This window comes from Antechinus flavipes, chromosome 2 (genome assembly GCF_016432865.1).
Source record: "Antechinus flavipes isolate AdamAnt ecotype Samford, QLD, Australia chromosome 2, AdamAnt_v2, whole genome shotgun sequence".
Taxonomy (NCBI): Eukaryota; Metazoa; Chordata; class Mammalia; order Dasyuromorphia; family Dasyuridae; genus Antechinus; species Antechinus flavipes.
Window position 1 is genome coordinate 630,087,617 of NC_067399.1, and position 24,721 is coordinate 630,112,337.

At 45.0% G+C, this 24,721-nt stretch overlaps 1 protein-coding gene across 7 annotated transcripts in view; it reads right to left on the reverse strand.

Moving 5' to 3' along the window:
• The window catches only part of ZMIZ1 (zinc finger MIZ-type containing 1), a 430,629-nt gene that overhangs the window by 290,490 nt on the left and 115,418 nt on the right, over positions 1–24,721 (reverse strand). For 4 of the 7 annotated variants that reach the window (XM_051982020.1, XM_051982016.1, XM_051982015.1 and 1 more), the window contains exon 2: positions 21,541–21,648. The exons of the other annotated variants lie outside the window; for them this stretch is intronic. In XM_051982020.1, coding sequence (XP_051837980.1) covers positions 21,541–21,648 — 108 coding nt within the window. The remainder of the gene's footprint in view (positions 1–21,540; positions 21,649–24,721) is intronic. 7 annotated transcript variants of the gene reach the window in all.

Below are 24,721 nucleotides of genomic sequence, written 5' to 3' on the forward strand. Positions count from 1 at the left end.
AATCACACAGTAATACTAAAAACACTATGAACAAAAACAAAGAATTTCAGAGCTGGACTTCAGAGACTCCTTTGGTTACTTAGTATGGGTTCATCCAGTCCCTTCATATTTTAATTAAAAAAAAGGAATAGAAGGGCAGGGAAATTAAGTTATCCATTAAAAAGCAGCAAATGAATAGCCGAGCTGCGATACGTCCAGCAGCCCGGCTGTTAGAGCCTGTTAGAAGGGGCAAAAAGGAAACAGATGATCCTGCCTTTGCTGTTACCTCTTTTGTGGATTACTAGGCAAATGCAAAGTCCTGAATATTACTAATGGTCCCCTTCAGGATGAGCTGCTTTCCCTCGCCAAAGGTCACCAGAGTATGTAGCTTATGAAGGCCCTGTCTCAAGACCAAGGACCTTGGATCAAAGGCAGAGAGCGGTAGGTTTAATCCTGTAATCTAGCAGTCCAATCTCTCTCTCTCCAATCTAACTGGTTGAAGGCCTGCCCCTTTTCCTTCCTTTACCTGAAGTCTCCAATCGAGACCTCAAATCCTTTGATGAATTTCAAATCACTGGATTTTAGAGCCAGGAATCCAAGATCTTCCTTCTACAGAAGCTCAGAGAGGGAAAAAGTGGCAGGACCTCCATGATTTCCTGCCTCGAGCCTACCACTAGACCTCAGAGGGCTGTCACTCATGAGCCCCAAAGTAGACCATCCCACTTTACTATGTCTTGTGCAAAATCATGGATTATGGGTCTCTTCTCTCTCAAGCTTGCCCTGGAATCTACCAGATTGGAAGCCCTTGGGATCCAGAAGCCCACTCAGAGTTCACAGACTCCCAAATTCTACAGAAGAGGAAATTAAGAAGTGATAGGGAACCCCCAGGAGGAGTGATTTCCACAGAGTAAAATAAATGGCAAGGCTGGGATTAGAAACTGGGTCTCCAGACTCAGGGGCCTGAGCTTTTAAATCTTCACAGACACACAATACCACAAAGACCTCAGAGGCAAACAGTTGAATAAAGACCTTGACAGGCAACACGACCATTAACGAAGCCAAAACAGTACTTAGGGCTCTTCATTCAGCACATTAAAAATAACCCCCCAAATTAATGTTCCCACCCCAGCGCAGAGGAGATAATCAGTAATTTGTCTGCTCTCATCCCCACAACTTCCCGACTGACTAGCTAAAAACGCTCAGTAGAATTCCATAGGCTAAAAGGGAAAAAAAGTCCACTCTTTCATAGCATACACACGACACTGACCCAGGGCCCCACCCCTCCCTCTGCCCTCATCCCCCCTGGACCCCCTTCCAAGCTTCGAAGGCTCCCCACCCAGCACCGGAAGGCCAGGGAGGGAGGAAGGACAATTGGGGCCACACCCAGGCCAGGGCAGGAAACCCCAGAGAGGAAGAGGCCAGGAGAATGCCGCCATCACCGAACTCTGTTCTATTTCTTCCAAGCCAGAGGCTCTTGCTCCCTACACCTCCCCCCAACAACTCCCACTCCCCACTTTGTTAACAACCAGGAACCTATACTCTACTCCAAAGCCTTGTTAACCACTGACCCATCATGGTGGCTGCATATCAGAGATGAATAGTCCAAGGGAACTTGGAGCTCAATTAGTCCAGTGGGTCTCAAGCTTTTAGGCTTAAGACTCTTTAAAATTATCTAAAATATTAAAATTATTAGAATATTAAAATTATTGAAAATTTCCTCATTCCCATCCCTGACAAAGAACTTTCAACTAATGTGGGTTGTATCTATCAACATTTAGTGCATTCAATATTAAAACATTTTAGTATTATGAAAATAATTTTAATCTTTCAGACCACCAAAAGGGTCTCAGGTACCCCCAGTTCATACCAGAAGAACCACCCACCCAGTCGCTCCAACTTCTTAAGGACAGGGACCACACTCTTCAACTGCCTTCACAGAACATAATAGGTGCTCAATGAATTGAATCAGATAATTAGCATCATATACCTGGACCATTATCAAAGCCTCCTAAAATTTCTTCTTCCCCTTCCTATTCATCCATCCCCCATCATCACCAGACTCATCTTCCTAAGATACCATCCCACTTTACTTTGTCTTGTGCAAAATCACGGATTTTCATTCATAACTTCATTCATAACACTGAAAAAAATTTTAATGGAGTCCTGCTGCCTAACAAATAGAGCCCAAATTCCTTAGTTCGGAGTTCAGAGCCTTCCCTAACTCTGCCCCAGTCTAGAATGTAGAATTAAAGAGACCTAGTCCAAACCCCTCATTTTATAGATGAGGAAATTCAGTTCCAGAGTACCTCCTCCCTCATCTTGCACTACTCAGATACATTTATCTAATGTGCTAGCTGAGCTGAACTAATTGATGTTCTTAAAACATTTTTCTACTTCCTATCTCCAAGTCTTTCTTATGCAGTTCTCTCAGCCTGCTGAAATCCTTCAAGGCCCAGCTCAAATGTCACCTCATCCAAGAGACCTGCCAGCTAAAAAAGATGTTACCTTTCTTAGAATGCTTTCTCAGTGCCATTTTCATGGCACATCATCTATCCTTATACTGCTGTTATTTGTGTAGGTCTCATGTATGGTATTGTGGGAAAATGGCTGGATTCAAGCTCAGAAGAACTGAGCTAAAATACCAGCTCTATTATTTATGACTTGTGTGATTCCCAGCAATCTGAGTTTCCCCATTTATAACATGGAGTGGTAATTTTATTTTTAATAGTTTAATTTTAGGCAAAATTATAAAATGGACTGGATGGGCTCTCAATTCTCTTCCAAATCTATCTCCATAATCTCATGATCTCCCCTCCTAGATTGTAAACTTTTATGGCTTGAGATTAACTTTATTTATCATTGTGTCCCCCAAGATGCTAGAACAATTCTGCATTTCTTCTGCATTTGATATCCTTACTTAGTAAGTGATTACTGAAAGAATGAGTGAAGGAATGAATTGGACCCTCACACTGGAGACCAGAGAATGAACCCAAGCTTGTTCTGTCTAGTATACATGGCCCGTGAAGGGCCACCTATATCATTTAATGGCGTGCTCATCTAGACTGAGACACGGAGTTAGGCTTGTGGCAGAAGCACCTGTTACCACAGCCCTGAGATTACTTTCATTGTTGATGAGGGAGAAGGTCCAGAATATTTATAATCACACTTATATATTTCTTTATGATACAAAGCACTTTTTTCTCAAATATTAAATGGCACCAGATGGAAATGACCTTTTTAAAAGGCCTCCTCCCTCCCTTCCTTCCTTCCTTCCCTCCTCCCTCCCTCCTTCTTTCTTTCCTCTTTCTCCCTTCCTTCCTTCCTTCTTTCCTCTCTTTCTCCTTCCTTCCTTCTTTCTTTCCTCTTTCTCCCTCCCTTCCTTCCTTCTTTCCTCTCTTTCTCCCTTCCTTCCTTCTTTCCTCTCTTTCTCCCTTCCTTCCTTCCTTCCTTCCTTCCTTCTTTCCTCTTTCTCCCTCCCTTCCTTCCTTCTTTCCTCTTTCTCCCTCCCTTCCTTCCTTCTTTCCTCTTTCTCCCTCCCTTCCTTCCTTCTTTCCTCCCTTTCTCCCTCCCTCCCTTCCTTCTTTCCTCTCTTTCTCCCTTCCTTCCTTCTTTCCTCCCTTTCTCCCTTCCTTCCTTCCTTCCTTCCTTCTTTCCTCTCTTTCTCCTTTCCTTCCTTCCTTCCTTCCTCCCTTTCTCCCTCCCTCCCTTCCTTCTTTCCTCCCTTTCTCCCTTCCTTCCTTCCTTCTTTCCTCTCTTTCTCCCTTCCTTCCTTCTTTCCTCTCTTTCTCCCTTCCTTCCTTCCTTCTTTCCATTATAGCAGCTACCTCTCAAGGTTGTTGTGAGGATCAAATGAAATAACATATTTGGCAATATAATAGTAGGTACTAAACAAATGTTTATTCCCTTCTCCCCCAAGGATTATTAGGAATGTAGCGGGTAGGGTCAAAGTTTAGGAAGACACAGTCTTTGCCTTCCTAGAGTTCAGAGACCTGAAGCAGTTCCTAGCAGCCCGGAGCCCTCTAATGCAGTGATGTAATGTTGTACATTATCGCTGTTTGGTATGACAGCAATCCCACTCCACCTCTCCCGTGAGAGGATAGGCTCCACAAGGGTAAGGATCACATGGTAGCTAACCTCTGTATTTCCAGGGGTTGCTTTAGACTCACCGGATCAATACACACTAAAAGCTCAATATTTTCCATTTTTCTCCCTGCACCCTCTCTCTACTCCATGCTCTTCCAAGGACATGCTCACAGCCTCGGTGAGACAGAACCTAAGCTCAGCTGTGTCTACTCCCCAAGGCAGCGGTTCTCCTTGCTGCTGACCCCTGGCACTCCGGCTAAAAGCTTTGACCAGCCTGTACTTTAGCTCCTTCTGACAGTCGGCTCCCTGCTCATCATTCACCACTCCCCCTCCCCTTGCACTTCAGTGTGGCCTTGGGGGCCCTACTGAGGTTAAATTTCAGAGGCCGTTGAAGTTGAGCCAGGTAGAGCTGGAAGTGGGGTCTGTCATCTGGTTTCTGCCACTTATGCCTCAGATTCTCTCTCCTCCACCCCCATCCTTCCCAAGCCCTAAGAACAAAGCACTCTGGGAAGATTGAGATACAAGCTGGGGCCACCAAAGAAGGTGGGGGAGGGAGGGGAGAAATCCAATTCTCCGAGATGGCTTCATCCTCCAGTGCACCCTGCAGCCTTTGACCCACACGACTGTTCGGCAAGAAACTGAGGAGCGGAAAGCTTCCAACATGCGTGTTATCTCTTCCAGCTACTTATTCATCTCTTAAGATATAGAGACCCTGACCCTTTCATGCAAACCCGTAGATCACATCCCTGTGCCTACATGTAACACTCCTCCTCCTCCCCTTCTTCCTACAATCATTATCATCATCATTACAAAGCCAGCACAAAGTGCTTTAAAGTTAGGAAAACACTTTGCAAACATTATTTTACCAGTGGCCATTGGGGCAGGAAAGGTCACTGATCCCCTAATGCAAACACCCAGGTATACATTTTCATGGTTGGCTCTTGGTTAAAACTGGAAAAAAAAATCTCCAAGATCACAAAGCCTAATCCTTCATTTTATTTATAGATGTGGAAACTGAGGCTGAGGTGCTATGATTTATCTAAAATCCCATGAATAACAGCAAATGATTCAGTTAAAAAAATCTTTATAACACCCTGCAGTCTTCATCCAACTGGATACCCCCAAATCAAAGCTCTCTCTAGGATCACTGATGGAGAGATGGAGATCTTTGAGGTCCGTCTCACACAATTCTTCCATTTTAAAGCTGAAGAAAGAGATCCAGAGAGTCCACAGGCTCATATAAACTAGTTAGTCATAGGACCAAGTATACTATGAACAGCTTTTGGGATCCTACAGCACCATGAGTCTACTTTACTTAGATGAAGAAAGGAGGAGAAAAGATAAGAACTCCAATTTTTATTTCTAGGCTCATTTTGGGATCAAGGAATAGACTGGATTCTAGAAACTGAGGCTTATACATTTGGGGGTAAGGAATGCTTCCTTAACCTTGGAAGAAGGGGAGAAATATGGGCCTCAAAAATTAAGCAGCTACACATCTCAAATCAGTTCGTTAAAGTCAAAAGCTCCTTAACCAAGAAATTACTTAGTCATAACTGATGTTGCCCATTTGGTGGGTCCAGGTATCAATCAATCAATCAATCAATCAACAAGCCTACATTTATTAAGCACCTACTATATGCCAGGAACTGTGATAAATGTTGAGGTTATAAAAATCCAAAATAATAATAATAATAAACAATAATTCCTTGTCTTAGGAAGCTTACATTCTATCAGAGGAGACATGCACATGAAAACGTACAATAAAAATTCAAGGCAAAACAATTTTTTTTTTTTTTTTGTGAGTGGGACAGGGAATAGGAAAGCTTTCATTTAGAAGGTGTCACCTGAACAGAGTTTGGGAGGAAAGGAGGAATTGTAGACAGATGTCAAGGCAAGCATGCAGTGCCTTCTCAACATAGTTCCTAGCTCATCATAAGAGCTTAATAAATGCTTTTGACTGACCAAGGTGAAGAGATGGAAGATGGATGCAATGTATGTGGAGCATCCAGGCAGCCCAGCTTCCTATGATCTAATTAGTTGGACCAGGATGGTAGGACCTTTAAAAGAGAAACCAAAGTGTTTATTGAGTAAGGGAGTGACCCGATCAGAGCTTCCCTTTAGGAAAATCACTCTGGCATTTTCCCTGTACGAATTTGCCTACTTCCTTCTGGGTCCCTGGGCAAGCTACAGAAATGCAGAAAGGCCGTCTCAGAGTGACATGAAAGCCCCTCTCCAAAGGGGAAAGGGCCCAGGCTGGGGGACTCTGGGAAACATCCCCACCCCCTGACCCTACTGGGAGGGAAGATGGGGATAATTCTGAACCTTGCTCCCAGCCCATCCCCGCTCCTGGGCCACGTGTGAATTCAGCCTTTTGTCCACGCGAGATTTTAGCTCTCAGCACAGTCAGCTGGGAAAACAAACCACCAAGGGCCTCATCAAGAGAGAAATAGAAATGAATTTTTTAGTTACTTGGGCACGTGCTAAATCCCTCTCGTAGAATGTAAGCTTCTTGAGGGCAGGATCTGGTTCATTCCTATCTTTAGTGTCCCCGGTACTTGATAAATACTCACATTTATATAACACTTTCCCACGAGCACTAACAAATCTGACCCTTGCAATGATCTAGTGTGTCAGGCTAATTGTCCTATTTCTCAGGTGGAGAAACGGAGGCCGCGCCTTACTGAAAGTCCCTCAGACTAGAATCATGTCACTTAATCCCCGGGGGCCAAGCTTTTACCCCCCCCCCCCAATCTGGGCCGAGTCCTGTGCCACGGAGAGGGTTCATCTGGGCAAGGGGAGCGGCGGTGAAGGGGCCGAGGGAGGGACCTAGTTCTGTGAAGAAAGGGGAAAAAAGCGAGCCAAGACCCTGAGGTCAGGCTTCCTGTCCCAAGACAGGCGAGATTCCTGGCTCCGCGTCCCATGGGAAGCTGTGGAAGCCTCAGCCCTTGGGAAACATTAAACCAGAGCTAGACAAAGCCTTTGGAGAGCGCTGGGCAGGGCTTCCTGCCCTGGCCTGAGCCAGCCGAGATGACCTGCTGGGCCCCTTCCACGATTCCGGGACAGGATCAGGTTTCTGCCTCATCTCGGCCTAGGATGTACACTCCCCGGCCCGGCCTATTCCTCCGGCCCGCTCCCCTCCCCCTCCGGCCCCTCCTCCTTCTTCCTTGTTAATTTTTTCCTCCCTTTTCCAATCCAATGCCTATAATGTGCTATTTGTGGCTTCCTGCCCAGCGTGGGACCTGACCCCGGCCAATTAAGGGGAATTGGGAGTGGGTTATGAGATTCTTCCAGTTGCCACCTCTCCTGCAGCCCTAAAATTTTAAACAAGGATCGAGCTTCAGGGGGTGGGGGGACATCCATCTGGTTCCTGAGGAGTCCCTGCCTGACCTAGGAGCGCAGGGGCAAGGAGCCCATCCGTCTGCAAGGCAGGCTTCTGCCGGCTGTCCCCACCCTGCTCTCTGACTCCTGACCTTTCTATTACTCAGGAGAAGCAGACAAAAGGAGTCTTCTGCAGGACCCAAACTGCACATTGCAGTCGCTCTTGTGACAGATGAGTTCCAGCCACCCAGAGCACTGGGAAGCAGTTGGTTTTCCTTTGTGGCCCAGCTTTCCTCCACTCTGCAAAGGGCCTCCCTGCAATGGCTTCCCAACAGAGTTCCCCGCTTATCATAAGAGCTTAATAAACGCTTGGTGACCGACTGACCGACTGACCGACTCTGTTCCTCTCCCTCCATTCAGAAATGAGTTCTGTAAAGGCTCTGCTATCAGTCCTTCAGAACCGAATTATGATCCAGGCTTCATTTAGTCCGATTCTCTCATTTCTCGGGTGAGGAAACTGAGGTTTAAGGAAATCAAAGTGACTTGCCCTGGCTCACAGAGAATTCTTTTCCCTGTGGGAACATTTGTCTGGTCTCTCCCGGTGGAATGAGAATATTTAGAGCCAAAAATGACCTTCTACGTCATCTACTTCAGCCTCTTCGGAGTGTCTGACAGATAAGGGACAGAAGGAGGCTTAGAAGATATGCTATTTATCCCAAGCCCCACCGTAGAGAGCAGAACTGGATTGGAACCGGGGGCTGACCCTTTGCCCCCACCGAAGGACTCCCAGGTATCTTAAGCAGAGAGGGAAGCATGGTTTAGGAGCCCTGGGCTCTTCCTGGAGCCCTCCACATGAGAGAGAACCTCCTTCTCTACTGATGAACCTCCCTGGCTGGGGACAGCATCAACACCATTTTGCAGGAACCAGAACTGGAAGGCTGACATTCAGGTGAGCACAGCAGTCATGCAATCAACCACCTGGGGCAGCTGGGCAATGCACTACATAAAAGCATCAGAGCCCAGAGTCAGGAAGCCTTGAGTTCAAATCTCATCATGTACTAGCTGGGTGACCCTGACAATGTCCACCTCAGTTTCCTCATCTGTAAAATAAACCGGGGAACGAAATGGCCAATCACTCATAGCGTCACAGAAAGTTGTTCGTGACTGAAAGGACAGAGCAGCAACAAATAAGGCAGTTTACAAAGTCCTCCACTATTTTAGAATAAACAAGACTGCCTTCTAGATGGTAGCTGCAAAGAACTTTCCCCCCCTAAACTGCTTCTCCTTGGGATTTTCCTCTTTCCCTTACAAAGATGCCCTGTTTAGACCAGCCCATCTTAGTAACAAGTCTTATGACTGTCCCTCTGCTCATCCCCAGGTTTCCCCATCCCTGCTCTGCTCCTCATCCCAGAACCCCAAGTTCTGTGACAAAATGCACAGTGGGGTGCCCCGGAGCCTGGCTCTTTCTTTGAAATACAGATGGATTTTTACGACCGTCTTCTGTTTGCCCCGAGATGCTTTGTCTTCCCCTACTGGGTCTAAGGCACAAAGGAAGATTCTATGTGTGGGGAGGAAAGGAGGGGTTGAGAAGGAAGCCTTTTCCCTCCAACCATTGTTGTCTAGTAATAAAAATCCTTAGAAAAAACCTCAAAGGCTTGTGTTCTTGCTTCAGGGACGGGAGCCCAGGGGAGAAGGGGAAAGACGGGGTTTTGTTCTGTATCGGGTCTGGGAGGGAGAGACTCCCGGGTCAGAAGCCACAGGTAGGGATTGTGAGAAGAGATGCAGGCAGGGCACTCCTGGGCACCCCTGGAATTAAAGAAAGGGGCTGAGCAGGGAGCAGATCCAAACAGAAGAAGGGCTCATAGAGGCAAACTCCTGGGACACTACAAGTCAAATAGGGTTTGGGGGCTTGGTCTGAAAACATCACCTCTGTGGCCTGGATGGCACTCACACAACAGTTCCCATTTATAGAAAGCTTTCAAGTTTGCCAAGTATTTCATATTATTTCATTTCATCTTCTCTACAGCCCTTTGGAGTAGGTGCTGATATCCCTATTTTTACAGATAAGGAAACTGAGGCTAAGAAAGGTGAATCATTAATGCAATAGTAGGTATCTGAATCAGATCCTCCTAAACTCACAGTCCAATGCACGCTGTCTCTCAAATTACAAGCTGGATTTTGGCATTTTGCCTATCCTGATTTCACATCTCAGGGAGGTAAGTTCCTTGTGTTCTAAAATTTATATTGAATCTTCATAATAATAAGAGGTAGTATGGCAGAGTGGTTGATGACGTAGGTCCAAATCTTGCTTCAGTTCCTTTTATCCTGTCCAGAGATTATTTGTATATATTTGTTTGATTGTTGTCCTTCCCATTAAATTATATAAATATATAATGACATTATATTATAAATATATTTAATTATATTATTTTATGATATAATTAATATTTAAATATTATATATAATAAATTATATAAATCCTTGGAGGTAATGGGAACAAAGACTGTACCTTGCCCTCTTTTGTATCTCCATCACTTGGCACAGGATCTGGAATATACTATAAATATTTGACTGACTGCCTTCTCAGACTCTAGATAACTCTCTTAAGACTATAAAGTTGCAAAGAAAGTTGAACCCACCTTAGCAACAGGAAATCCCAGAAATCGTGTGTCCAATACCTAACCCTAATAAAGACAATTTCAACATTTATTCAGGGGGTTCCAAAAATCTTAGTTTGGTACATATAGCCTTATAAGAAGACTTTCAGCACATTCAATATAGCATTTTAACATTTGCTTCACAATAATGCTAATAAGTAAGTATTAAAGGTACTAGCCCCAAACTAAGGCTCAGAAAATTTTAGTGACTTGCCCACAGCTACACATTGGGCCCCGGTCTCTGTAAACCCAGAATTCCATCTACAATACTAGGCGGCTTTGATTTTATTATTAAAGGGCTAAACAAACCAGTATGAGACATTTCATAAGTTCACGTTACTTAAATTTGGGAAAAAAACAAGCAACTTCCTTTTACAAATAAGAAAAATGAAGCTAAAAGTAAGACCTACCCAATATCATGCATGTAAAAAACCATCAACGCCAGAAGAGGATCGAGGACCCCTTGAATTAATTCAACACACATTAAGCTCCAATTGTATACTGAGGGCTATAAAAGAGAAAGGGTAAAATAGAAAAGTTTAACTAAAACACTGTTCTTATGGGGCTTCTTGGCAGTTAATAATTGTGGATCAAAAATGAAAAACATTTACTGAACTCCTGCTTCTTACTAAGCCTTATGGGAATACAAGATGATCTGATGTCTGGAGCTCACAATCTAGATAGAGAGAAAAGAACTATCTCCTGAGCAAAGAATTTCAGAATGATGAAATGTTGAACTGTGACATCCCAGTTTGGCTTCCAAGGGGATTCTGGGAAGGGAAAAACTAGCACACACTGGAGAAAGCAGTATTTACACATATACATACCTTTTTTTCTCCCTTCCTCCTGAAGGAAAGCAGATGCCTTCTGGGAATGCTGTGGACATTTGTGTGACCTTAGTTTGAGAAATCTCCTCTCTCTGGCCTTAGACTTCCTCAAGCTTAGAGATGATTAAATTGAGCTGAATGTTTTGTAAAAACTCTCCAATTCTAAGGTTTTTTGATATATTTACACATGAGTACTCTTTATGTGCAGGCACTGCTTCAATGCATTATATATAAATTCAAATTAAAATTTTTTTGTTGACTTTGGAGATACAAAGGGGAAAAATATGCCATCCAACTTATATTTTATCAGAGGGGATAAAACATGAACTCAAATAAATATAATGCTAGATAGAATCAGATGACAAAGGAGAAATTCAGATAGAATACCAGAGAAACATTTGAGGAAGGAGGGCATTAGGGAAAGCTGCATAGGAAAGATGACATCTGAGCAGGAATTCATAGAAGAAAAACATTCTAAAATAAGTGGAAAAAGGAGAATTGTGGGAAGGAAGAAATTTATCTGTGGAGATAAGAGACTTCTGAGGGGCTCCTATTCTTGGCTGACAGTCTCCAACCATCTACTGATGGTAGAATGGGATCAGTCCTGCATGGAACATTTAATTTTGTGTCTGGCTTGGGTAAGAAACTTTGAAGAACTACAGCTCAGTATCAATAGAATGAGCCACAGGACATGGGCCTATTTAAGGCAAAGCACTCTTTTTAGAAATAAGACTCCTTTCAGATCTTCAAATTTATTTTTTATCTAATCAGCATCAGGGCCTCAGTTTCCCCATCTGTAAGATGAGAATGGGAGAGAATCTCTCTCTCTCTCTCTCTCTCTCTCTCTCTCTCTCTCTCTCTCTCTCTCTCTCTCTCTCTCCCCTCCCTCTTTTCATGTCAGAATGTCAGAGCTGAGAAGTCAGTGTTTTCCAACTCTAACTGGGCTAAACTGCTTACTTGACAAATAGAAAAAAGGCCCACGTGATTGGCTAAGGTTTCTTTCAGTTCATACACACACACACTCACACACACACAGGTCATGTGGCAGAGAGGAATCAGATTTCTGTGGCTTTGAAGGATGACTGAAAGGGGCTGCCTTTCCTCACCCAGAAAAATGTCTTCTCCAAACACTTGTTTCCCACTTCCTGAATGAGACAAATATGGAGGACTATCAAGCAAAAAATAAATGAGAGACAAATATATGTACACACACATACACACACATGTTCAAGGGACTGTGTTCTTTTTTCCTTTCTCTTGAGAGAAGGCAGATGCCTTCTGGGAATGCCCAGACACGAATGCTCCCTTATTCCTGTCGATTACCAAGCGGGGAGAATATTAGGACATTAGAGCTGAAATAGCCATATCTGGTCCACTGCCTTCACTTGACGGAAGAGGAAAAAGGGCCAGAACAAGGAAGTGATGAGCCGGTCACCCAGAAGTGAGAGCGCTAGATCCAGGCTTACAATTGTTTAGCTTCTTGATGCCCGAGATAGGGCTCTGGTTATTCCCACACATGGCAAAGGGAAGAAGGGACAGGCAAGTCTCCTGGATTTAGTGGGACTTTGGATTCAACCCTAGCAGGAGGCTCATGTGGTCCTCTCAAGCCAGATTCTCAGTAGTGAAGAGAGGATAGAATGGAGCTAAGTAAAATGGTCAGTGAGCCGAAGAAAAGTGGGGGGACCATCCCTTCTCACCAACCCCCTCAAGTTTATAAAGCTCTGATGTAAGTCCTCAGATCAGGGAGGAGTAGAGCAGAAAGCAGGGGCCTACTGAGCCTGAAAATCTGAGTACCCTTAGTAAGGTGTGTGATGTTGGGCAAATCAATTCATCTCTGTTTCCTCTCTTGTTAAAATGAGACAAGTGGATCAAATGGTCTCTCAAGATCCTTCTCAAGTATTAAAATAAAAAAAATTACATATTTCATATTTTCTATTTCTTAGACAAATGTGTATTCAGTGAAATCTCCGAGTTCTGCAATGCTAATATTCCCGGCAGGGAATGAGAGGGTCTGCCTTTCCTTCCCCTCTGGCTCTGGCTAGTTGGATTAGACCCCTGTAGGGGGAAGCAGGACAGTGGGCTTCTGAACAAGAGTCCTACTGCTCGGTGCCTCTCACACATGGGGATCTACTTTCACCCTGGCATGAAGACAGATTCCCCAGGAACCTAGCACAGAGGACAATAGTCCAGCTGTAACAAAGAGGCACTGAATCAAAACTGGACAGGTCACCGTTTTGACAAAAGCCAAAAATATTCCCTCCTCCTCTCCTTCCACCCCACTCCCATCCCCACTCACATGCTGTTCCCTTTTCATTCACTGCTTTGACCCTGGGAAGCAGGAACTTCCAATTTAAAAAAAAAAAAGGAAGAAAGGAAGAGGGTTTTTAAAGAAATAAGAGGTTGGGGCAGCTAAGTGTCACAGTAGATAGAGCACTGACCCTGGAGTCAGGAGGACTTCAGTTCAAATGGGACTTCAGACATGTACTAGCTGGATGACTCTGGGCAAAGCACTTAATCCTAATTGTCCCCCCTCAAAAAAAATGAAAAAAAAAAAAGGAAGAAGGGAGAGATCCACCAGCCATTAATAGAATCATAGATGTGGAGTTGGAAGAGACTTGAGAAGTCATCCCTTTATTTTACAGATGAAGAAACTGAGGACTATAGAGATTAAGTGCCTTGCCCAAGATCATACAGGTAATAAATGTCAGAGCATGATTTGAATCTGGGTCTTTTGACACTAAGTTCAGCAACTCTTATCTGCTTTCAACCTTCTTTCATAGGTCTCCTCTAGAAACCCAGGAATCCCCTTGACTCTCTCTGTCTCCCTTGCACGTTGTTTTTTCTTGAGAACTCCCTCCAGTCCTGGAGGAGAGCTTTCACCCACTAAAGCTCACTTTATTTGGGGCTCAGCCTCCTCCACTGAGCTGCCCACTCAAACAGCCTTGCTACTGAGTCCTTCCTCTCTCCTGAGGAATTACGGAAGGTAATTTCAAACTGTCCTCTAACAGCATCATTTGGGGGATCTCAAAGGCAGGAAAGAGATGGGCCAAGTAAAGGTAGAATGGAAGAGAAGCAGGAGGGAGGGAAAGAGGAAAGGAGAGAGAGAAGGAGGGAAGGAAGGAAGAAAGGAAGGAAGGAAGGAAAGGAGGGAGGAATAGAAGAAGGAAGAAAGGGAAGGAAAGAGAGAAGGAGGGGAGGGAGGGAGGAGGGAAGAAAGGGAGGGAGGGAGGAGGGGAGGAAGGAAGAAAAGAAGGAGGAGAGGAAGGAAGAAAGGAAGGGATGGAGGGAAGAAAAGAGAGGGGGAGGGAGGGAAGGAAGGAGGGAAAGAGAGAGAAGAAGGAAGAAAGGAGGGGAGGGAGAGAGAAAGAAAGGGAAGAAGGCAGAGAGAGGAAGAAAAGACAAGAGACATACACACAAATCTACAAGGTGAGAATTAAAAGAGAAAGAGAAGGGTACAGAAATGGGAAGAGACTCAGAAAGAGAGAAAGACAGAAAGAGAGAGAGAAACCCGCCTACAAAACGTTAAATACCTAACAGGAGATGACAAATCAAATGGGAATTACTGTGGTAAAAACATAATTAAAAACTTGATTGAAGTTAAACAGAATTTACATAACACTGCAAATTAACTTTACACTCAAAGTATTCACTGGGAAAGCAATGAAGAGGCATTTCATTAGTAATCTATATTTAAACAATACTTACAATAGAGTTGTTCTAATGAGAAACTTAGTGTTTTTAATAACAGCAATTGCCAATGGCTCCTAGCAGCCATCCTGATCGAGGCAATTGCTGTTCCTTAATAAGTGTGTATTTGGGCAATTCAATATCTGGGACAGATGTGATATGAGGGAGTGTGATGTACCAGACCAGGTCAGATGTAGGATGAGGAGGCGAGAGAAAATGATAAGAGTGTGTGTGTGTGTGTGTGTGTGTGTGTATGTATGAATATATATACATATATGTACACACACAAATTTGCATGGATGTGTATATTTCTGAGTATTCTAAAAGTGTGTTATATGTCATGTCTGCACGTGTGCACATGTTTGTGTCACAGAATAAAAACGGTTCAGGATAGTAGAGGAGGAGACAGACTCTAACAGTCAGAAGATCTGGATTCTAATTTTTCCTTTGGGAACAGAAGTTGGTTGTTTTTGATTTCTGGCTCCAGTTACTTTTTCTTTCAGTTAATAAGTACACGAGAAGATAATATCCCTCACCTTCCCTAACTCACAGGGGTCACTTAGGGATTTAAATGAGATAATGGATGGAAAGCCATTTATGAAAAGTCTAAGTATAAATTTCGTGGATTACTGTTATTATAGGCCTAGTGATCTAATTAGATTGCCCACAGCATGGGATAGCTTATTTCCTGGCACCAGCCCACCCCTCCGAGGTCACACAATGTCTAAAAGGCTTCTCATTCCACCCTGCAGGGATACTCAAAACCCCAAACCCAAAAAGCCAGAACACAACCAGTGCAGTCAATTGAGTCATTTCTGAGGCAGGGAGAATCCAGCCCAGGTACAGAGCCAGAGCTGCCTCCTGCCTCCTATGCCCCACTACCTTCTGGTCTGGCTGGGAAAGCCAGCATTAGTGGGTCTCTTTCAGGGAGTTCTCCTTCTCTCTCTAAATTCAAGGATTCAGCATCAGGTTAGGAATAGCACGTTAAGCCGGGATGATTGACTCTATAGGCCATCATATCTCTAGGTCATTTCTCAGTATCCCCAGGAATAAAATGGCCTAGATAAGGGGGTTTCAACCTGGGATCCATGAACCTGACTATGAAAAAAATGATATATTTATTTTCATGAACCTCTGAAATGATATTTCCTTTAATTATGAATGGAATATTCCTACAACATATTGCTTGCTGTCTTGGGGAAGGGAAAGATAAGAGGAGGGAGAAAAATTTGATTTGTACAAAAACTTTTCAATTTGATATAATAAAAATTTTCTATTTTGTGATCAATAATGATCTCTAGTTCTTCTTTGGTCATAAATTCCTTCCTCTTCCACAGGTCTGAGAGGTAAACTATCCTACGTTTGAGAAAAATTTGGAATACAAAGTCTTACGAACATGAACATTGAAAAAATATTTTCCAATTTTTGGAATTGGAATATTTTCCAATTATTTGGAAAAATAAAATACTATTGAGATCGCAAAAGAAGTTGTGAATGTAGGTAACAAACAACAGTAATGATAGCAATGCTTGTGACTTGGTCACCAACACAAATCACAGAAATTTCCATATTATATTATTATTTATTGAAGATGTCTTAGATGCTCATTCCTACTTCAAATTTACTGGAGTTACTATATAAGTTGATAGATATATTATTGTATCATTTTGGTAACCATTAGAATATAATTTGTTTCCTTTGTAATATGATGCATTTTATATTATGCATTTAAAAATATTATTTTGAAATGGAGTCCAATTGATTCCCAGAGGAGGCCCTCTGGAACCCAGCCAGAGTTCATTCATTCATTCACTCAAATTCTCATATTATGGGGCCTCAATGGTGGGTAAAATGAGAGAGAATCAAGGGAGAGGGAGTAGGCTTCCTTCCAGGGAACAACCCAGTCACAGGCTTCCAACCATTAGCCCCTTTGCTTCATCCAGCATAGAGCACAAGCAATCTGGCTGGCCTGACCCTTGTGCAAGGCCAAATATTATCAAGTTTCAAAATCTCCTAGGTCCAGGTCTCTCAAAAATCCCAACCCCAAACCACAAAGAAAAATCCCAAAACTGGTGAATGAAGATGATGATTATTTTCTTCCAGGAATAAACGGGATAGAGAAAGGACTTCTTAGTTTAAAAACAACAACAAAACCCTATTCCTATGGTCCTAACTGATTTCACTCTCTCCCTATGGGGCGGTCACTAAAAGCACCTGGGAAGCTTTTCCCAGAGCTCAGTGGCAGGCCTAGGCAAATGAAAAGGGAAGAAACAGTGGGGCAAATGCATCTCCAGTGGACTTGCAAATAGAGTCATTTGCTAAAGAAAGTAACAGGGGAAAAAAGCAGGAGAGAGAGAGAAAGAGAGAGAAAGAGAAAGAGAGAGAGAGAGAGAGAGAGAGAGAGAGAGAGAGAGAGAGAGAGAGCCCCAGAAACCCAAAGATCTCATTTGGTCTAAACTGACAGCTTTGACTTTTACTTAACAGCCCTGAAAGGTTTTTACCTTTTCCTTGTAATGAAAACCAGGGGAATTCAGTCGTCAAGAGCAGCAACATTCCTCTCTTTCTCCTCTTACTTTTCCCTTGGAGTCAGATTGCACTGTACATTATGCAAAGAGGGGCTCAGGAGGCCCCAGTTTGAATTCTGGCACCCTGCTCTTGTCTGAGAATTTAAGGAGCTTGGTCAGGCAGTGAAGGTGCCTACCTGCACTGGTGGAGGGAGTTTCCTCCTTGGGAAACTCCCTAACCAGTAAAATCACAGGTCCAGTCCCTATCCTTATCCCTATAGTACCAGCTGCCCAAGCATGGGGAGAGTACTGAACAAGAGAGATAATGCAATGTCCTCACCCTGCCGGCAATCCTATTCCCCCTTCACGGAGGTATTTTGGAATACCACAAGAAGGTTTTAAAATCAAAATGCTGCTGCTGTTCATGGCTCTAAGGGGAAAAAAAGGTCCTTTCTTTGTGTTCTGAGATTCTGGGCATCCTAGGTAACACATCCCTTCCTTGTATCCTCCCAAACTTCTCCCACCTAGGCCCTCATCACACTGTCCTCCCAAAGGCCCTTGGAGCAATGAGAGAACTTCCAAGGACTAGCGTACGAGGAATATTCCACACTGCAACATCAGTTCCCCACAGGCCAAGCCTATTTCCCACTTCTCCGGCCATCTTCCTTGACCATTCCAACCCATACATGCTCCGAATGTCTCCAACACTGACCCTGAACCATGCAATGGAGCCCATGAGCATCTGCTTTGTCTTGTTTATAGGTGGGCTGGAAGCTCTTCAAGGGCAGAGATCATGCTTCCCCCCTTTCTTTAGAGTCTCACAGTTTCCATGGGATTAGACCCACAGCAGGTATGCAGTGAGTGATTAAGAAAAGGAAGGCAGAGGTAGGGGCCGACGTGCATATTTTTTGATTGATTAAGAGAAAGGAAGGGGGTTCTGGCCCATGTGATCACTGAGGCGACAAGAGTGCCAGCATTTGCATGTCTATCCCAATGAGGTGAGAGTGAATAATAACGATGATGATAGTAATAACAAATTTATATAATGCTCCAGAATGCTATATGTGTCTGTATATGTGTATACACAGATATACATCTAAAATGTGAATATGCAGCAATTGTGTATATATGTATGTGTGCTTATATTTGTGTATGTGATGTACAGATGTGAGAGAGAGAAAGGAGAGAAAGAGAAAAGAGGAGAGAGACAGAGAAGAAAGAGAAAAAGAAGAGAGGAGAGAAAGAGGGAGAGAGAAAAAGAGAGAGGGAGAGAAGAGATAGAGGGGCGAGAAAAAGAAGAGAGAGAGAAGAGAGGAGAGAAAGAAGGAGAGAGAGAAAGAGAGAGGAGAGAAGAGAGACAGAGGGGCGAGAAAAAGAAGAGAGAGAGAACAGAGAGGAGAGAAAGAAGGAGAGAGAGAAAGAGAGAGGGAGAGAAGAGAGACAGAGGGGAAAAAGAAGAGAGAGAGAACAGAGAGGAGAGAAAGAAGGAGAGAGAAAGAGAGAGGGGGAGAAAGAGAGAGAAAGAGAGAAGAAAGAGAGGGAGAAAGAGAAGGAGAGAGGAGAGAGAGGGAAGAGAAAGAGGAGAGAAAGAAGAGAGAGAGAAAGGAGAGAGATCTTCTCACAACTCTAGGAGGTAAGTGCTATGGTTATTTCATCTTATAGCAGTTACTTGCCCAAAGTCACAGAGCTAGCAAGTGTTTTGAACTAGGTCTTCTCGATTCCAAGAACAACTGTTCAAGTGCATTGAACTGCCAGGAAAAGGAGGGGAACAGAGTTCAGAAGGAATTCAATATTTATGATGAGGGACTCAGTTTCTTGATCAGTGTAATGATAAGGTTGGAACTAGTTCACTTTTGAGGTCTCTTTCAGCTCTAACTCTAAATCACAGTTTCGACTTTCCACATCATTCTTTTAACTGCAAATCTGGGGCTCACAGGCCTAAGACAGAAGGGCCTGCAACCTCAGACACTATCCCAGAGAAAGATGCTTGCCGCACTGAACAGAGAGGGGAAGAGGTTACTCTTCATGGACAAGCTTGTACACAGATCAGCATCTCAGCCCTCATACACTGGGCTGTATGAAGAGTCTCAGGGCCTTGAAGGAGACAGCAATGCGGAAGATCTGGGGAAGAAAGAGGGATTCACTTGCTGGTCACTCTGAGCCAGCAAAGCTGAAGACTGAAGGACAGAAAAAGCTTGGAGGAATCCTGTCACTGTTAAACATGGGTTGGATATACAAACAGGGTGGAGGTAGAGATTGTAGAGAGCTTGAAGCCAGAAAAAATATACATCAACTCTTACCCCAATCACCCAAATCATCATTCCAAAGGTCTGGAGGAGTTGTCCTCCACTCTGGCTCTCAAATTCCATCACCCCCCCCCACTCCTCCCATCCCGTTCCCCCGCTCCCTATTGCTGAGGGCCACCGGGGAACTCCTCCCGACCATGACCAGCTCCAGCCTGGCCAAGCCAAACACAGGCTGTGAGATCTGCTGGACAAAACAGCCGTATATTCCAGGCCCCAAGCTCATCCAAGTTTATTGGAAGGTGGAAGTGGCAGTCAGGGGAGGGAGGAGAGCGAGAAGCAGAAGTGGTGGCCACTGTTGAGCCCTTGGGGAAAATATCACCCCCTGAAAGGGCAAGCAAAGGAAGATGGGCTCAGAGGAGAGTCATCCAGGATAAAGCTACTTTCATAAAATCACAACCCCAGAATTTCAGGGGGGATCAGGAATGGTCGTCCAAAGCCCTCTAGTCTAATTTTCCTCTGAAGGGAAAATCCCTTTCACATAAAGGGCAACCACTACCTTTCATGACATCAGGAAACTTTTCTTTACATCCAGTCTACATTTCCCTCTCCAACTTTGAGCTTTACCCAAGACAAAAAAGGTGACAGTGGGGGCTCATGTTTGGTCCCCCCAACTGTAAGCTCTTTGAGAGCAGGGGCTGAACAATTTGTCTTACCTCTCCTTGAGCTCCCAGAAAGCCCGGCACAGTGGTGGTCATACAGGAGGAGCTCCAAAAAAGAGGTTTTAATTGACTAGTAAACTATCCCGTGACTGTGCTCTGTGGGAGACCTACTCTGCTGACCCCTTTCCCCCCTCTAACATAAAGTCTCCAAATTCTTGTCAGAGATCCAGCAGCTTTGGGCCAGTGCTCTTTCTCACCCCCACCTCCTCCATTTCCCCCACACAGCCCGAGGACAGAATTATACTGGGGTGGGCTTCGGAAGAGCAGCAAAAATAACAGTTTTCACAGGGTAAGGATTCAGTGAGAAGGACCTGGGGCTGGAGTCGGAGGCCTGGATTCTAGCCTCAGTCCTACCACTATTTGGTTCATCTTCCATAAGACTATACTCATTTTATGTATTTGAACATGTGTATACACAATAAATACACATACGTTTTATATATATACACACACACACATATGTATTATGTATGTACACAGCCAGCATAAAGATCAAACCAGAATATATATGCTAGGAGAGTTTTTTTTAAATAAGTTGAGAGCTGTCCAAATTGGCGTGGAGATCTCCCTCTGGAGGTACACGCTGGGGAAGTAACTCCTTTCTGGTCCTGCTGACCTGACAACCTAAGGGCTCCATCCGCGCTGATGAAGCATGCCCAGGAAATAGTCTTTGAGTAACTTAAATCAAGTCAATTATCGAGAAATTTTAACTCTATTCCAGGTGGAGCTACAAGTGGTTATTAGCCCGCTGTAAACACTGTCCCAAAGACCACTGACCTGAAAACCCCAATGAGGAGTGATAGGGACAGAAATTCTGTCAGCCCCCTAGAACAGGATGTTTAAGCGGGTCTGGAGACTGAATTCTGTAGATGTTTTAATTCTGATAACTATATTTCCATATAAATTCAATATAATTTCAAAAGGTTTCCCTTTTCTTCCCATTCTCTGTAGTTTATTTCATGTATTAAAAATATTAATTTGAGAGGGGTCTGTAGGCTTAACTAAACTGCTTCCTAGGGTCCCAAGTCAGCACCAAAACAAAACTAAACTGAACAGTTAAGAACCTTGCACTTGAGAATGGGAAGAAAGAAACTTGGCCATCCCAGCTCCTTCCCTTGGGGCACTGGCCACCTCCCCTACCTAGTTCCCGGTTTGTACAGATGAGACACCTCCCTCCACCTGAAAACACCCAGTTCAGGGCCTGGCCAAACAACAGAGATCTTTTAAAACCCCGTTCTTCCTCCTAAACCATGGCAGAGAGAATAGCAGAACTGCCAGCCTGGCAGCTGTGGACCCAGCCTTGGTTCCCCCAAACCCCATCCATGTACAGGGCAATAACAAGAGACAGAACTGTGCCCCAAGGCACAAACTGATCTCAGCGCTTTGGGGACACCTAAGAGACAAGAAGGAGCTGGCTTTCTCCTTTTTCTTTCATTCTTTATCTCTTTCATATTCTCTCTCTCTCCTCCTCCCTCCCTCTTCTTGCCCACCCCCAGCTTCTTGTGTGTGTGTGCTTTTACCTTCCCAGGGCCTTGGTGTTTATAAACGGGCTCCCTGTCTTGTGAGTCACTCTCCAGACACCATTGGCAAGCCGCCGATCTCACCCTGCGAATGAGTCTCCTCCTTCTCTGTGGAGAAAGGGGGGGAAAAACACATGCCATGAGGGAGGCTGGAGCACTGGGCACGGAAGGGCAAGCTGGGATCTGCACGCAAGCGGGAGGGCAGGCAGGCGGGCCTGTGGTCCAGACTCCAGGCCGAGCTCTGGTAGCCTCCCTCCTGCCTTGGGGCAGACAGGGAGCAGCAGGAGGTCACCCCCTCACCTCCCTTGGCTTTCCACTGAAGTACTCCAGTTTCCTGGTTTCCCCAAGTTCTCCCTCTGGTCCCAAACCAGAGGATGGTCGGAGCTGGCCAGGTCCCTCTGCCACCCCATACCCCATGACCAGGCCGCTGGCTTCTCCTTGGGTTCGTGAGGCTGTTTCTTGGAGGGAGAGTGGGGGGTTTACACTTGGGGGTTGTTTGCTTTGGTTGTGAGGGGGGGGAAAGCTGAAAGTAATCTCCTGCCAGGGAAGCCAATAGCCAGAGTGAAAGGGAGAGGCTGTCCTGGGGTATTTTTAGCTGCATGTACAAAAGCCCTTGCTGTGTACCTCATCTTGCTCAGTAGCGCCCTGTCCGCCTTCTGGGAATTATCACACAGCCCTGGCCCCAGCAGCCACTTCCAGAGCTGCACTTTAACCCCCTACCCGCCCCCCTCCTCAGTGGAATTCTTTCCTCATTATGAATTAGTTACCAGATTGCCTGCCAAACAATTGTAATTTTATCTCCTCGGGTTTAGGTGGACCTCTACCTCTCTCTGTAAGCAGACCTAACCATCCCCCCGCACTCCTCCTCCAACTGGTCAGCCTTTGCCTGCTCCAGCGAATCCAGGAGCCATCCAGGCAAGGCAATGATCCTTTAGGAAGTACCCTCCAGTCCCGGCCAAAAAATAGAGACGATCTAGCCGGGAAATCTAGTTCGTGCAACAGGGAGCAAAAGGGATCTTGCCTGGTACCTCTCCCCACAGCCCTCACCACAGCCCACCTTATAATGCGTGTTGTATGTTCCTATGTATCCCCCTCCCCCCACCCCATCCCTCAGTCAGAATGGAAGCTTCTTGTGAGCAGGGACTACTTTGTTTTTGTCTACATCCTTAGCACCTGGCCCACAAATGCTCAATGATGGAGTGGTTAATGGGTAGCCCCAGAATCCCCTGTGGGAGCTCCCAGGGACTGCTAAGCCTTTGGGAGATGTAGAATTCTCACACAGAGAAAGTCTGATGTTGCAAATGCCCCCAAAGGACAGCGCCCAATGCACGCTTGCACTGACATGTGTGTGTATTTTTAAAAAAATACATACATATATATATATAAATATAAATAAAATGTGTGTATGTATATATACACACATATACACAATATGTACATATACACAAACGTGCTATGCAACTTTAAATAATTAAGGTTAAAAAATTGTTCTTATAATTTGATCTCCCCGAAATGTTACAACTAGTCTATTTAGCCAGGAAACAAACTGACCCCGTTGGTGTGTCTCTACCAGGTTCCTTTTAGCAAGGTGCCCAGGATGTTTGCCATCTGTATAGCTCTTTTGTATCCTCAGGCTTGAGGCTCCCAGTGAGCGCCTCCTCCACTTTCCCCTTCCTTCTCCTTTCTCTAGGTCACCCCCTAAGATGAAGAAGGGGTCCCCAAAGGAGGCTGGGCAGGAATGATCGTCCTTCGTCTGGCTCAATCTAAATGCCGTGAAATTCTTGCTCCTTGGGGACCTCACACATCAGTTACTGCCTGTTAGTAAGCGTCCACAAGGCTCTAGTTAATAAAACCAGACCCATCTAATAAAGGGGAATATTTAGGTGGCTTTTGATTGAGGACCAGCCCCTCTCTAGTCCTCCACGCTCCCCCAAATAACTGGACAGAAAGAAAAACTCCTCCTCTCTTTATCCTTTGTAAAGCAAGAGACATTAAAAAAATCACAAAGACTCTGAAGGGGGATGGGGAGGTAGGGAGGGGGATGGATGGGATTCCCAGGATCACCAAAAAAATCTGAGAAAACTAGCCAATTGTCCAAACCAATTAAAGGCTTCCTAGATTCACAGCCAAAGCCCCAACAGGAATGGGGTCAGATGTATGGGGCAGACGCAGAAATTCTAAAAAACCAGGGGCCAATTGTTTAAAATATTCTGCCTAGTCTGGGTCAGTTCTTAAGGCACTGGGATCTCCCCATTGATGGAGCTAGGGAGGGAGGAGGCAGAGAGAGAACAAGAAAGCTGGGGGGTGGAGTGAAGGAGGGGGCCGGAGAAAGGAGGAGTGGGCTGGCAGAGCCCCCAGCTTTGTGTGTGTTGGGAGCAAAGGGCAAGGGGGGGAGGGGAAAAGGAATGCCTTCATGATTCTCCACAGCAGAAACACTGGCTGGAATGTGAGCTTGCTGAATAGAAAGGAGGTGACACTGCAAATGAATTTAGGGGCAGGGGGTGGTGATGGGTCAGGGGGAGGGGAAAAGGAAGCAACAGCCCAGCAAGTGGAGTCAAAGAGCCTAGGATTCAGGGACTGCTCTGATCCCCAGGCACTCCAGTCCAGACGGGTCATAGGTGGATGACCTGGTGATCATGGCAACATGTCCTTCCAGACACAGCTGGGGAGACCCCCAAGTCTTTAGCTGGCCCCAAACTGAGGTGTCTGGAGCAAAGCCTCCATGAAGAAGCGGGAAAAGGGAGGCAGTTTCCTATCTCCTCATCCTTATGCTCTTCCCTGGCCCAAATCCTGCCCTGCCACTCCCCCATCCCCCCTTCTCCCCCCCATCCTCCACCCTGTCTCCTCACTGAGATCCTCACAGTTAAGAGAAATCCAGTATAGCTCTAGTTCAGCCCATGTGCTCCCTCCCTTGTACAGCGAACAGGATGTGGGTATCTGGAGGTGAAGGAGAGTGTGGGGGTCGAGGGACAAATGGGTGGGGAGTGGTTCGAGGGACACTACTTCCTTAAGACAGATCGGTTTACCACATTCAGTTGAGCCCAGGACCGCACAGCTGCAAGTTATAAATGTCCCAGCCCAACACACACACACACAGCCATTCCTTCAGCCAAGATTCCAGATCTTTGTGGCTCCTATCTATCTTCTCACAGAAATCATCTCCCCCAACCACATTGGTGAC